The sequence below is a fragment of the Rhipicephalus sanguineus genome, chromosome 3 (genome assembly GCF_013339695.2).
Source record: "Rhipicephalus sanguineus isolate Rsan-2018 chromosome 3, BIME_Rsan_1.4, whole genome shotgun sequence".
Lineage (NCBI taxonomy): Eukaryota > Metazoa > Arthropoda > Arachnida > Ixodida > Ixodidae > Rhipicephalus > Rhipicephalus sanguineus.
Genome location: NC_051178.1, coordinates 63,357,851 through 63,373,049, shown reverse-complemented (window position 1 = coordinate 63,373,049; position 15,199 = coordinate 63,357,851). Strand labels below are relative to the sequence as shown.

The 15,199-nt window shown below is 44.8% G+C and overlaps 1 protein-coding gene across 3 annotated transcripts in view; it reads left to right on the top strand.

Annotated features, from left to right (window-relative positions):
- The first annotated feature begins 13,144 nt into the window (after positions 1-13,144).
- LOC119386681 (protein dachsous-like) overlaps positions 13,145-15,199 on the top strand; it is a 273,978-nt gene continuing 271,923 nt past the window's right edge. For 2 of the 3 annotated variants that reach the window (XM_049413214.1, XM_049413215.1), the window contains exon 1: positions 13,145-13,446. In XM_049413214.1, the coding sequence (XP_049269171.1) occupies positions 13,365-13,446 (82 nt within the window). In that variant the 5' untranslated portion in view covers positions 13,145-13,364. The remainder of the gene's footprint in view (positions 13,447-15,199) is intronic. The other variant, XM_037653972.2, reaches the window with a different exon arrangement.

Sequence of the window (15,199 nt, the reverse complement as noted above, 5' to 3'; positions counted from 1 at the left end):
AGTAGAATCTTGTTACGAATATTCGCAAACTCGGTGCACCACATGTAAGCTACATTTTGCTGCGCTTTATCGAGTTCCTGCTTGCTACGGCAGTTGACATACGTGTCGTCTGTAGCGAGTTCCGTCAGGTTGTTTCCCCCTTCAGATGTAGATCCGTAGAGATCTGATGAGAGGAGAAATCGTGCTCTCTGCGAGGCGGTGGTGCCCTCTCTTGTGCGGCGCTGGAGTCAGCCGCACGTTTCCGAGAAGTTTTTAGCAATTTTAAGTTAATTATTGCGATTACTTCTTGATTATATAGGCTAATTGTATTATTTTAGACCTTGTTCGTTCATTTTAGCCCGTTTTTGAGTATTGTTAGCCTTGTTATGGCCTTCATTGAGCGCTTTACTGTGAGCGTGACCACGCCACCTGAGATCCATGGATGGACGACAGGCCGGGCCCCTAAGGTGCTACGCACTTAAAAAATGAAAGCGCTCTGCACCTAACGTCGTTTTGCATTGCCTCCTCGAAGGGAGGCATTGGAAGCCTCCTGCACCTCGCATGGTTTTGCAGTGCCTCCGGGATCGGCTCCCCTTTCATAAAGCGATGATGTCATCTGATTACGTCGTCATGCAACGTCACATTATGTGACGTTATCACGTAGTCATCAAGACATCACAAATTTTGTCACGTCACGATGTCACACGGTGACGTCATACCATGAAGATGACTTTTTGCTGCACACGTTTTGAGGCCGACGCCGACGGTCAATTTTCGTGTCTGATGAGGCATCTAAGGCTTTCGCCTTAATAAACGTTAGCTGTTGGTATGCTCTGTGTTCTGTCGTCGTCACTTCGTCCTCTCTAGGCGCTGTTTCATGTCATCCCGTATTGTTTAAGGCCGTTGTACGAACTTACACTGTTTAATACGTGAACAACTTGTGAATAAGGTTTCCTGGGTTTTTTCGGTAATGCAACAAAGCGTAGACAATTAGCAGCCTAAATAATTTGATCAGTGCTTACCTTTCAACAAACATTTGGTTTGGATCCTGCATAAAAAAGGGGGACAAACAGTAGTGGCTGAAATGTTATTCTTAATGCTAACTCAGCGAGTACCGATGTAGCAAGCTGGATGGTTCCAATCAGGGTAAAGCAGAGTAGATACTTGAATTTGCGACGCACATCCACACCAGCTTGGTAGTAACCTAGCGCTACCCACACCGCGGGATCGCCCATGAATTGGGCGGTACCTTGTTTTAGAAAAGTAAATGGCGTTCGAGAAGAAATAGGATTACAAATAAATAGTTTATAAAATGGCTCACTATGATACAAACAATAAGAGCATGGAGTCGAAGCTAGCACGCAGCAAATCGTCGCCTATTTTGACGGCCACCGCGAGCGTTTTGCTACTGTAGTGCCGCTACGCTCCTAAATAAAGATGATAAAAGCAGCTAGAGGTTCCAAACATGGGATTACATTAGGGGCTAAGAACGTAACAGTGCCATCAGCCATTTGCCCTACCGCCTTTTTGAGCATCAAAAGCATTCTACTTTTTCATCATTTATCGCAAGAATTGTGGCATTATCTCGCAAATTATATTGCTATCACAAACATTTTAATGCTTGCAGACGACCACTTAGCTTCGAAAACCAGAATACTTATACTCTGTCATGAAATGGTTCCTGTGTTTCATTAGATCGCGCGGGCTATGTGTAATCATCGAATAGGCAAACGTTTTTTACGCGTAAGCGTACGTGCCCCCATTCATTTCTTTTTTTCTTTCTTTTTTTTTTTTTGCTGAGCGATATCTTTTAAACGGCGTCATTCTTCACATGCACAACGTCCTGTTATCTAGTCGATAGCGGTTATAAACAGAAACCAAAAGGGAACAAAGAGTGTTAAAAAAGCTTCAATTCAAACGCAGCACAACCTCAAATTATGTTATGCTGCGGCAGAATAATGCTAAGCAACCTGCCTTAGCGCTCTTAAAATATGAATGCAGAACGTTGTTGGGCAGTATACGCAGAGTTGCCCACAAGCTGATGAAAACGTGCCTTTTCGGTATTCCAGCGAATAAGACTTATCATGCCATAATGGTTGAACAGTGGTGTGACACTGAAGTGCGTCCCCTTTTCTCGTACATAAAATATACGAGACACCACGCCTCGTTGTTAGCAGGGCAGCTGACCTCGGCCCTACGGCATCTGTGCTACAGCAACCGGGGTGCCATGAACTGGTCGAGTGCTGATGAACAGATTGCGCCGATGAACGCGAGCGCGTGCTTGCTTCGCCCGCAAGCACTAATTAGCCGCTGCCGCTGCACTGCTGGTTATGCCAGGTCACGCACGATCCGAACCATGCACCGCTGGCGGTGAGCGGATACGATCTACTCCGAGTAGCGTTCTTTGGTCTCCGGGCAAGAAAAATGATCCGCGGGGAAAGCGCCCACGAACCGTTGGGCTGAAGGGGCTATTAAAAACGCGAGTTTTCCATCATTTCTGTTAACTTCTTTTCGTGCTTCTCCGGCTGTGTTCACGTTCTGTCCGCTTCTCGCTAATTGGCGTTCGTGCATAAAACTTGCATTCCGCTTCAGTGCTTCTGCAGCTAAATAGGAGGAAAGGATATGGGCACCTCCGCATCCTTTTCTTATCATCTATATATAGTACCTGCCCTCGAAGCGTTGGCACCAAGGAAACATTGGGCTAATACTAAATATGTGCACTGAGTTGACTTTACTTAGTGTGGGCTTTATGCTGTAGTCGTTTTGAAAGTTATGTACCATGCAAAGGCAATGTTATGTCTTTTCGTTCGTGTTCGGTTTTCTTGCACTTCTCCATGGGTGCTTAATTGTTGGCCATCAGTGCATTGTGTCGTTTGCGAGAGTGGAACAGATCTGCTGTGTGAAGCCTTGCGTGCGCTAAAGTGCAAGATCCCAAGCTTCATATAGTCCAAACCAGAACTTCAATGAACCAATAATCCCGGTGTTTGTGGATAGGTTCAAATTCAAATTCTTTTATTTGCCGACGTAGACCCTACAAAGTTACCAAAAACTAGTTGGGCCCATAGCCGATGATTAGCGGGGAGTGGGTACAATGGAAGAAATATACAAAAATTATGAGTACAGAATAAGATACATCACGTGCTACACATATATTCATCATACTATAGAATTTGCTCCAGGTACAAGAAATGCAGCATAGGGAGAAACATACTGAGCATTACTAATTTTTAATTTAAACATGTGGAATCACTAGTTAAGTAAAGTAACATTAGCAAGTAACAAATATACGCTATTAATACAAACATAAAAAAGCAAGGTAAGAAAAGTAGTGTTGGGAAGATTTGTCGAGTTACCATCACCAAAAACAACACATCACGATGGTTCAGGTTATGGAGCTTCATTCTGGCTAAGAAAGTATTTTTTTAAGAAAAGATGAAAAATCATTTGCCTTCAAGGTCTTACGCTTGATTTGTTCGTAAGTGCGAATTCCAGGCGATGCCGATACTGGATCAATATTAGTCACGGCGGTGCGCAAATGGCAAAAGAACATTTACAAACAAAAAGCTTTTTGTAAATGTATCCCAGCGTGAAAAGATCGACTCATTTGAAGAAGTGCCACAGCTTGTTTTTCTCGATGACCTTCGCCGTCTTTGCTTTTACACGAAGCACATAAATTACACTGCACCATCGTCGCGACAGAAAAGTTGTAGTCATGCTGTTCGAGCGCACTACGACTCGAATAAATCATAGAGCGTACAATAAAGAAACCACAGTCGGCTCGTCGCAGTCTGGCGTCGCATGCAGCATAGTTTCCGTTCACTGAACACCTCTTGATGGTGTATCTCTATGCGAAACTATGGTTTAACCGCTTGCTGCATACGCCCAGACCTTGGACAGGAAGGGTGCGCGCGTCCCGCTCATTATGCTCCGTGAAATGGACTCCTTGCACGCATATGCGGAGCCACGTGCCAGTACGCCTAGGCATGCCTGCTGGCGACCCTGGAGAAAATTACTCGTACCGCTAAGTCGTCTAGCCGTTCAGCTAAACGATGTCAGGACTCGGACGCGCGCATTCAAGGCTCGACGAATGGCGGCGCCAAATAAGGTTTACGGACCCTTAGCAACGGTAGGTATATTGCATATATGCTAGTTGCAACGGCTAACTGTAACTGCGTCCGATATTCTGCATAGTACAAGATGCAGAGTCTTGTGATGTGTTTGCTGCGAACGGTCAACTGTCTTCAAACTCCACGCCAACTATAAGCGTTGTTTGGACAGGCGACACCAAACTGTCGTAAGTGTTATTTTAGAAACCGTCGAAAGCGTTATATATTGCTTTTCTGAATACAATCGCCTTTGCACCTATACCTGGTTATTTACGAGTACAAACAAGTTAGTCGGTAGACTATCGGCTGCAGCTACAGGAAGGTCGTAATCGTTTCCCTAAAGCATGCATGTCACGTTCTAAGTGCACCCAAGGGTATCTTTACAATTTAACAGAATTAATTCTCATAAAATGTGCATGACTTTATGCTCTGTGTGAGTGTACTGGGCGTCTGGGATGACGCCTAAGCCGCGCGCAAACTTCACGAGCTCTTCAGATGTTCCAAGGTAGAAGGCGCGAAGACGACGATTGACAAGGAGAGACACACATGCATACGCAGGGTGCCACTTCCAACGATGCTTATTCCGGGAAAAAGGAATGCTGTTTATATAGACAGCGCTGTCACAGTTCATACGTGCGCAGTTGCATTCAGAAAATACAGCTCTTTTCGTGATGTGTTGAGAGGTGCGGTGTGATGTTACAGAGCCGCTGTGTTCATTATCTACTCTTTCGTGGCATACCAAGAAGTAGGATGCTTGTAAACAAAGAAAGTAAACTTTATATTTTTATGTAACCATGAATTGGACTAGCTTTAATCATTATTTATGTTGCAGCAAGATTGTAGCGTAAGTTGATTTTTTTTTACCTAATGAAGTACTTGTCTACTTATCAAGACTTCACTTCAAATAATAAAAAAAAGTTATACGTTTCAGCGCGCAACTCTTAAAATGACAATTTCGAACCATTTTGTGAATTCACAGTGTGGGTCCACGATGCAACCTCTTTTCAACACGAACTAAATGTAGTTTTTTGGTGAAGTCGCAAGCATGTTAGGCCGCGCTTTTATGTTAAGTAACTAGCACGTTTCGTCATCCGCGTATTTAGTCAGCATGTATAACGGAGAGAATCTTTATAGTTGGTGTCAGTTGACAGCTGACGCGTAGCTAATTTTATAGATGAACGAATTTTGCAAATGAAGCTGCTTCTAACTAATTTGCTACTTATTGCAAAAGTGTGCCTGTTTGTTTACTCTTTTTTTTTAATGTTTGCTTTATTGAATGTCCTTTCAAGTCTTCGTTTTGTCCTTGTAGAGGCGGCTATCATCCTTTTGGCCTCTGTCTATAATTTTTATGAAAATATGTTTCTATATTCAGTTGTAACCAATACGCTGTCACAACAACTACAGTGGCTGTCCCTTAGTGGTACTATTCTGAGCACCTCAAGTTATTGAGTTGTTGGTAGGCAGCCATGTAAATATTACTGTTTTCTCATTTTACTTTCGTTTTAGGCTTTAATCGTGATGTTACAAAACGGCGTTATTTGCGGAGATACGTGCCTACCGAGATTTCAACTGCATAGATCAGCAGTTCGCGTTGCCTTCGTGCGAAGTAACGCGTTCTTAGAATCCGAAAAATAAAAATAACGTGGTTTCAACTTCACGCAACGAGCGAGGCCCATTTCTTGCGGCGTATAGCGCGAGAACAACCGACCTGTCAACACATGTCTTCAATATTACGCTATTCAGAGGCACACCCCTCGAAACCAGGTGAGTATGGAGGCTCAGCCAAAGGAGTCACATGCACGCTTTGTCTAAGTTCTTGCTGTTTCTCCGCAAGAAGAAATGAAAGCCTTGCATAGATGATACAGACGAGCACAAAGGTCTAGTAGCCGCGCCTTTCTGGTCAGCGGTGCGCGTCATCCAACCAGGTCTTATCGATCAGACAGTCTTTCTTCGGCTCTCTATGCAAACATATAGAGCGTATCACAGGTTAAGAAAAGAAAAGAACTATCGACATTTCGGGACTAGCGATAGAAGGGCCTGTTTTTCATCACGCAACTCTCCCTGTCTACTGCCGCTTCGGCGGCAATAACCGAACGGAGACGCCACCGCTGTCGTACGCTTCGATGCACAGTTGGATCATGGCAGCTGGCTACAGGTAACAAATATAGAGATCGCGTGCTCTTCCTATATTCGCATCTCTATATCCGGGAATGGATAAGCGCGAACAAAACGCTCTATTGCACCACGGTGTGCGCTCCGAATAGACGGTGGAGACTGTTTTTTTTCAACCGATCGATACGATGGATCTGATGTCCTCGATCTTCAGCGGTAAAAAATGGCAATGACTGGCAGCCCATGTATACTTGCGAATCGACATCTCTGGCTGCTTTGTTTTCGGTAACCGCGCTCGAACTGAAGTACCCTTTGCGTGTGAGGTCCCCTTTGAGTACTCACGATGTCGAGTGAATGCTCTCGTGTTTCTGCAAATCGACGCCTGCGATGCCTTGTGATGCATGGTTGTGTAAACCCCACTCCTTCTCTTTTTGCTTGATAATTAAACACATAAGCCTCGTCAAGAAACCCACCTTGCCCGCTTGTTTTGGCTTCGTAACTTTCCCGTGATGGTTTTTGTATAGAACTGGTGTTTGAATAAATGCGTCTGAAAATTCTCAAAATAAGAGACTTGAGACGCTGGATAGCTACATTCGACATTACATTCCCTGTGGCTGTAGACATCATAAGGTGACTGGAGACCTTGGTTACGGCAATTAATGAACAAATTAAATTACTTAATTTTTTTATTGGTGGAGACAAGTGGTTGGGTTAAATTGCAGTATTAAAGACCTTCCTGCGAAGAGACGATTGCCACTTTGAGCTTTCCAAATAGCGGCTGCTGTAATGCGGAGTGACGAAATGCGACCAACTTCACCGGCGATTCAAATTGAAACTCGTTTTAACGGAGTGATGACCACGCTCGAATTATTCGTTAAATCTGGAAGTTCGAAAAATTAAAAAAGAGATCGTCTGGTCATTCGAAATCTAGAATTGCAACGTAGCGACACCCAAGAGCTACCGCGGCGTTGTATTTGCCACTGACTCACACAAGCGCGTCCGCAGAACTTATTGCAGGGGGGTGCAATGGGGGGGGGGGGGGGGAGTAGATCCAGCACTGACAGCTTTCACTGCCATAACATGACCTGCAACATTAATTAGTAGTGTGCAACGTGCGAAATTGTTTGGAAATAGAGAAGGCCGGGACCTGAGTGTGCTAATCAAGCTGTGTAGCTCATTGCTAGCGCATAGAAAATTATTATCCGAAACTCCAGGGAGGGGCAGCTGCCCCCCCCCCTCCCTCCCTTGAACCCCTCTCCGGACGCCCATGGACCCACACCTTCGGGCGTGAAAGTCCGCGAGGCTCCATGCAGCCCAGGTAGACGGTCACGCGAAACTCTCACTGGCTGCCGATACGCAAACACAGGGAGAACGAATGCGGGGATTGTGCGACAAGGGCAAACGAGAAAGTTGCGAGGAGACGATCATTGCCATCTGCTATATAAATTATGAAATCACGAAAGCAATTACTTTAGTCTTCGTGTGGGAGCATTTGCAGGGATACTGAAGCACCGCGACCCTATAGTTTCATCTGCAACGTAAGCGTGCTACCCTTAATCCGTGCGTGGTCGCGGACTGCAGACTCGTCAAAATAAAACTAGGGCCGTGACTAGGGCGGCTAGATGTCTGGACGCGATAGCGTTAGAGCGCACACTCAAAGATAAACTTGCCTGTGTCAAAATGAGAAAGAAGTCACCGCGTTTTAAGTTGTTTATTTCAGGTAAAAGTTTGCTGAATCGAGTTTAAGCCAAGTATTTACTTCGTACTGATCACATCACTTACCCCTATGGGAACCTGCCGGGAAATGGAAATTTCTTCGTCGGGTCGGTTACTTCGTAAAATCGCGTTTCGTTAGACCTAGTTTTACCTGTATAGCAAAAGGCCTTCACTGCGTTGCTTTGTACACATATATACAAGCATGAAATATTTATTAAAGGAAATACGTTTGAATTTGAGAAGGTGCACTAATGATCAACTGTATACAGATACCTGAATGTCTCTTCTTCAGCGGGTCTACTTCGAGAAAAAGTCACAGCTGACGCAACAAATCAGTGTATATTCACTGAAAGTTCATTGTAATTATCTTTTTAATAACACTTTTCTGTCGTGGCAGTACAGCGACATATGCATGTTCATTTAGGAGAATGCAGAATGCCAGTATTTCATTTTTCAATTCGTAATATGTGATTAGTTTAAGATATCTGGCTGCCAACGTTACTATGAGATGCTTCGTTGTTCCCGCTAGTGCCTTGGTTAAAAATTAGCCCTCACGCACTGCAAAGAAATGAAGCTTTTATTCGTTTCGCAACACGTCTAGAAAATGAATATCTATAACACGGAGATGTAACCAGCATCTTTTGCTAGACGACCATCTCTTCATAAGATTATTTTTTGCAGCGCCGGCTACCCCGTATCACAGATAACAGCATTAGTGAAAATCAAAGCCATCAGATATAAACTGCAGAAAACTGCGCCTAAATACCACTCGCATCAGTCAGTCAAGCTGTAAAAAAAATCACATACGAGCGAATTGCATTCACGTAGCGACACGAAAAACAACACAAAATACATTGCGCAGTGCACGCAGACTGCGGCCGCTCGAGCACCGAATATATTGATAAATAACAATCCCAACTTGCATGCTCATTTAATTAGAGATTCGGCCGCGGCGATACTAACAACGTTTTGCAACATCGGCTCATAAGTACAACAAAGCAAATATTTTAACCTTAAATAAACTTAATATTGCAATGTTTACTCATGAAAGCAAGTTAAAGCTCAAATTACATCACCTCTTTATTACAGCAGAACGGTTATGGTCAAGGTTTTGCCGTGTGTCGAAGATAGAAAAGTATCATCACCGTGAACCGGCACCCGCTCAATCACCGCCCATGCACTCTGTACAGGCGGTTAACACGAGAAGCTGAAACGGGCGGCTCATGTATAGTATAGTATAGTATAGTATAGTATAGTATAGTATAGTATAGTAAAGCAATTGGTTGGAAAGAGAGAGGTGAGAGTGAAAAGCCTAGCCGAACCAGGACCAGCTGGGTGCTATTGCACCTCGCCGCTGAGGTGCCTGAGTCGGCCGTGAATGATCCGGACATACGATGAAAAACTTGGGTTTATTTACAGTAGGTGCATTAAGATAATACGGTGGAAAGACTGCAGATACACACAGTTTCGGCCGGCAGCATATCGTACGCTGCGGACCACGGCCAGGAGAAGAGGACCCGCCTTTCGGTGGTTGTGCTTCTTATGAAGCTTTACAACACGTCACTTCCAGCCAATCAAGAACTGGGGCGAGTGATGTCATGTTCGCCCAATCGGCAGTCCCAAACAGGTGGCGTCCCTTTCGGCCAACAGGAGGCCCAGAGCCGTGTTGCCGAGGGACTGCACTCCCTGCGTAGTTGATCCAATGTGAAAGCGCGCGCCTAGAGATGCAATGCCTCCTTGCATCATGTTGCGTCATGGCAAGGCCATCGTCCCCGGGTCGATGAACGTGGAACATGAACCACCTCACCTCCGGCGCGAAGGTGTCGCTCCCAGGATGACTCACATCTCCCACGCCTTTGAGGGAATGCTGCACTGATGCGCTGAAAAGCTGGATGATGAAATGGTGCGCAGCTCGTACCTAACAGTGTCCACCAGCTCTGCTGCGAACAATCCTTGCGGGACTTAGTGCAAGCTGTGCTGCCTTTTTTTTTGGGGGGGGGGGAGGGGGGGATAGTGTTTTTAGGATGTGCTTTGTCAGAGGAGAAACTAAAATATCCACCATGCAGCTGCAATAGATATCTGGTATTTATTACTTTTTTTATTTATTTATTTGTACTGCAACCCTTTCCGGGGTTTTAGCAGGGTGGGATACAATACATGAAGAAGATACAGCTGAAAGACTAGTGTACTCTTTGCTCACTCAGACTAACTTGTACCCAGAAGTCCAGAAGACTACGCAGGAGCACCTTATACTGCCTCGTTAATTGTCGTTCCTTTCCATTCTGTCCATGAAACGAAAATATAACATTTGAGAAAGCTAGTCCAATAAGATGAGCTCATTACGACGTGCGCCCTAACACGAATAATGTGACATTAGATGGCATTAGTGCCCACTGAACATGGTCAATCTTTGTAGACGTGCGTGTTTTGCTTCTTACTCAATCGTGTCAGATGAAAATGCGCTAAATGTGGCACGGGAGACCTTGGCTATACAATGTCGAAAAAAAAAAGATAACAATACCAGAAAATTGTCTGTGCATACTGACAGCGCGCTTTGTTACGCAAATGCACAGCTTTGTGAATATAGAGGAACCTAATCGCTTCCACAAGCACTTGTGTAATAAATATTGTGATAGACCCCTTAACGTTATATAAAATATTTTCTGGCACGTGATACCGAGAGATGGTAATACTATCATTACGATGGGGTCAGCAGCGGTCAAATACTTGACAGTAGGCTGCAGTTGAAGTTCCATCAATTGACAGAACTTCGATAACTAACTGCGGATGCATCGTCCAAAAAAAAAAAAAATTGGCCGCGTATCTGCGTGCTTCGCTGCAAATGTCGTCTAAAGACGATAGAAGAGGTGCTGCGTGAGATATGGACGCCATCTGGCAATACGTCGGGAAACATGAGTGCTGTGTTGCGGGCTGGTAGTCCCGGCGCAGCAGCAGGCGAAGACCGGCGGTGACCAACGCGACCGGCGGGGACGCCAGCCAGCCCGAACACGCGGTTTGGCGCGAAGCGCTGAAGCAGAAGAAACGTCCGCACTCAACGAGTACTCCACAAACTCTTTTATTTACACTTCGCCTGTGTGAAACAGGAATGCCAGAGCGGCGCCCCATGGCATTCGTACAGTGAAATACAGAACCGAAACCGAAACACAACAATGAGCTCGTGCAGAGGGCACGGAGGAAGGCAAGTTTCAGCGCAGTCGCATTTTCAGCAGGCAGGCAGGCAGGGCAAGCAAAGAACTTTATTATCCGGAGGCGGCGCTCGGCCCCCTTTAGCGCAGCTTAAGAAACTAGGGTCTTTAGAATTACGTATGTATGCATTTTCTATTAAAGGAACACACCACCTAATACTTACCTAGTGATGTTGCGCCTCAGATATGCGTGATATTTACTTCTTGACCGACAACGTTCACAAGTATGAACAGCCGTACCAGTTCAAGATTGCTGGCCCTTGGGCAAGTGGTTCAACTTTGGCCGAGTGGCTGAATCGAGTGACGTGCCGACAAACAGAAAGACAGACAGACCAAAATTTCTCCGATTAAGTATCCCAAGAAAGACTATCGTCTTCAAAAAAACCACCATGCCGATAATATGATGGAGCTAACAATGGCGTATGTATTGAAAGCCGTTGTGAAGCTTTGTCATTCATTCATTCATTCATTCATTCATTCATTCATTCATTCATTCATTCATTCATTCATTCATTCATTCATTCATTCATTCATCCGAATTCCATGCGTCTGACGCTTCTAAACGGAATAAGAGCGCGAGGCAGTCAATTGATGCTTCTCCGGAAACTGGTATTACTCAATTTCCGCACGACTGGGTTTCAAAATCTGTAGCACTAAATTTCGTCACAAAAAAGGGGGGCAGGGGGGGGGGTTGAAAGGGTTCTCGGCGTTTGACCATGAAACGATTGCGCCTGAATCCATTCTCACTTTATTTTTTAATAATTTTTCTGTTACAACATGACCTTGGAGCCATGGCTGGGCACACCACACGCAATTTGCGGTGAGCGCGGTCGTATGTGTAGTACCCCGTACTCCTCCACCTGTGCAGAGAATGGAAGATAGCAGCTGTTTACGTGCTTCTGTCAGTCGCCCCCACAGCCCATGCTTTTTAATCCAATGTCATATTCGCTTTTGGGATCAGTCACGGGTGATAAATTTTGTTGATCGCTCTTTTGCAAGATTCATTTTACAGGTTGAAGTCCGGTCCAACTTTCGAACGTTTCGAAAAATAAACCCTTCCGTTGTAGCTGTTACCAACGCGGATCACCTACTTTACTGTTAACTTCACCTACGACCACTTTCGCTACCATGGAGCAAACGCAATGGTCATTTTTAATGGTTAATATGGAAGCACTAAGATGCAGCTCACAACAGAAAGTACATAATCACATAAAGCTTACCGCGAAGACAATAGACAAGGATAATTTCTATTTATGTGACACTGCTCATTTTTTACTTACTTATGTTTATCGTTTGTGACTTTAGACAAGGATTTCTATTTATGTGACGCTGTCATTTTATACTTACGTGTATCGTTTGTGCGTGTGTGACAAACGAGGCCACTTGCGGACACATTTCTCAATTCATTAATTATATGCGGGGAAAAGTGACTGGCACCAATACTTGCTGAGTGTCGGTGCAATTATGTGTGGCAAAAAACAATTTCCAGAAAACACAGGGGTTGCTTTCGTTAGCCCAGCAGCGCAGGCACTTCTCTATCTATTCACTGCACGCAAACTTGCACACTGCGGTTTCCTAAAAGCCACGCCAGATGGCGACAACGTAAACGCTACGGTCTCACGCACTGTTCGGAAAGGAGGGGACCGCGTGAATGAAGCGAGGGGGACGTAGGAAAGAGGGCGAATCCGCCGGCGTGAGACGCTCGCACCAGGGGGCGCGTTGCCTGGCAACCGGACGCCCCACAACAACTTTCGTCTGCTTCGGCGGGGGAAGCCCTGAAGGAGGGGGGTCGGTCAGGCAGGTGCCATTCCTTTGTTGGACCAGGTAGCGCGAGGAGCGAGCCTCCGCTGCGACCGCTGCTATGCGCCGTGTGTGGTGGTGCTGCTGCCGCCGTTGACCGAGTTCTGCCGGCTGCTGTGCTTCGCACGTGCGCGCTTCGAACATCCAATCTGTTTCTCACACCTTGTACGAGCCGGCTGCTCGAGTGGCCAAGCCGAGACCCAGGATTAGTGATGTTTGTCCTTCAGTTTACGGGCCTTCTTCGAAACGGATATCTCCGTCCTACTCCCCTTTAGTGCGCGCACTGCCATCACCCATTTTGTGCTCGCGTATTGCGGAACACCGGGATCATTGTTCAGTACTCGCCACTTTTCTACCGGCATCCGTGTGACGTGATGAGCTCCATGTGACCGGGGTGTTACTGAAGTGTTTATTTACAATTGTGCGCGGTTCTTTGTGCGTGTGGATGTTGCTACGACCGAGTGGATTTCGTGAGCGGATACGTGTCGCCTACGGAAGAAAACGACTACGGCCCCTCGCAACTTTAGGTAAGAGCATTTCGTCCATGGAATCACGTACATATCCAGATAACACGGGCATATCGTGCATATTTGGCAAAAACCTCATGCTTGAGAACATCAGCCAAATAAAAAAACAAGAAAAAAAGAGATCGCTGTCTCTTGAACCACGTACATATACCACGTGTACCATAAACATGCGAAGTATTTCTTTGTGCAATGAAATATTTGTATAAATATTATGCAAGATCGAGTCTTCGTTTTAATGCATATTATCGCACAGTTTCACCATACTAATACTATTATAATCAACATTTATATTACAATTTAGCTGTGGTCCCTTACATACATAATTAGGTCCAGTTAAACCCTGAACCAAACAAAGCAGCGGCCCGCTGTAGTCCCAGTAGGCAAGCGTTCTCGTGAATACGTTAGCCTTAGCACGTATTGTCCTGTGACCGGAAGGCACAGGGGCTAATGCAAACAGGATTTCTCACGTTAACAACTTACGGTTTCAGTATTGCGAGAGCAGAATAAGTACCTGTAGGAACAACCAGTACTCCATGACTGTATCATGCGCCATTGAAACCAAACTGGCTATTTCAGCTATCTTTTCTCACTTTAAGCCCTATTTTTATTTCGAGAATTATGTACCAACTATGCGAACAACAACCACTACTAAATTTCATGTAAGTCCTCGTAATAGTATCAAGATAAAGGTACATGATTGAATATAGTATTTTATTAATTTTGCGCCGTTAGCCTCTTGCTTGGGTGCATAGATTTACCTTATTATATATCCCCTAAGAACCAAGTTAGAGGTCGTCATTAACCGACCTATGTCTGCAGAAGGATAATGTCCCTTCCGGAGTTCTGCACTAAAGGCTGTTTCGGATCATCAGTCGACACCCGATTGCTGCAAGTTTCTTAATCACATCACACCACATTTGGACATATGGATCTTTACCACTTGAATTCGTTTTGTTCATTGTCAATCATTCATCTTCATGTTCTGTAGATTTTGTGTTGTATTGCAATTTTTTGTCTTCGGCTTCCACTCTTGCGATAACCCTTCAAATATGTTAAAATAAATAAATAAATAAATAAATAAATAAATAAATAAATAAATAAATAAATAAATAAATAACCTAATTCTGTCATTGCAGACTGCATTTCACGCCCATGCTGTTTCTCTCATAGGCCTTAGGTTATCAGCAGTAGGTGTTACATGAAATGCTAAACTGCGCTACCCTCAATTAATTTCAGCCAGAACCTCAACCATATACATTTGATCTGTGAAAGATACTACGCTCTTACTTGCTGTTAACACCATACGGTCATCGTTTTCCGTTCGGACATTTTTTGCGCAGTTCAGAACATCTGAACTTCTGGTCGACCGTTCCTGCTCTGTTCATAAAGCATCTCTACCAACTTTCCGAAGCTCACACCCTTGTAAGGTGCCATCAAGTCGCTTACACCGTTTAGCGACCCTATGAGTGCATGAAGACCATGAGGTCCACTTAAAACAAGTCCTTTAATCTCACATATACATTTTCCTGTTGCCTGAAGAATACCGTCTAGTCATCTCGCACCCTACTGAATTATAAACAGTATCTTATCCTGCATGTTTTCACGCCGTATGTATAATTTGCTAGTATGTGGATATCCGCGCCTAGTTTGAGCAGATTATCCAGAGTAAAACACTACGAGAAAAAGTGCACTGACTAAAATCCGTCATTGCGAATCTGTCATTCAGCTTTAGTATACTCTCACGAGCACCGGA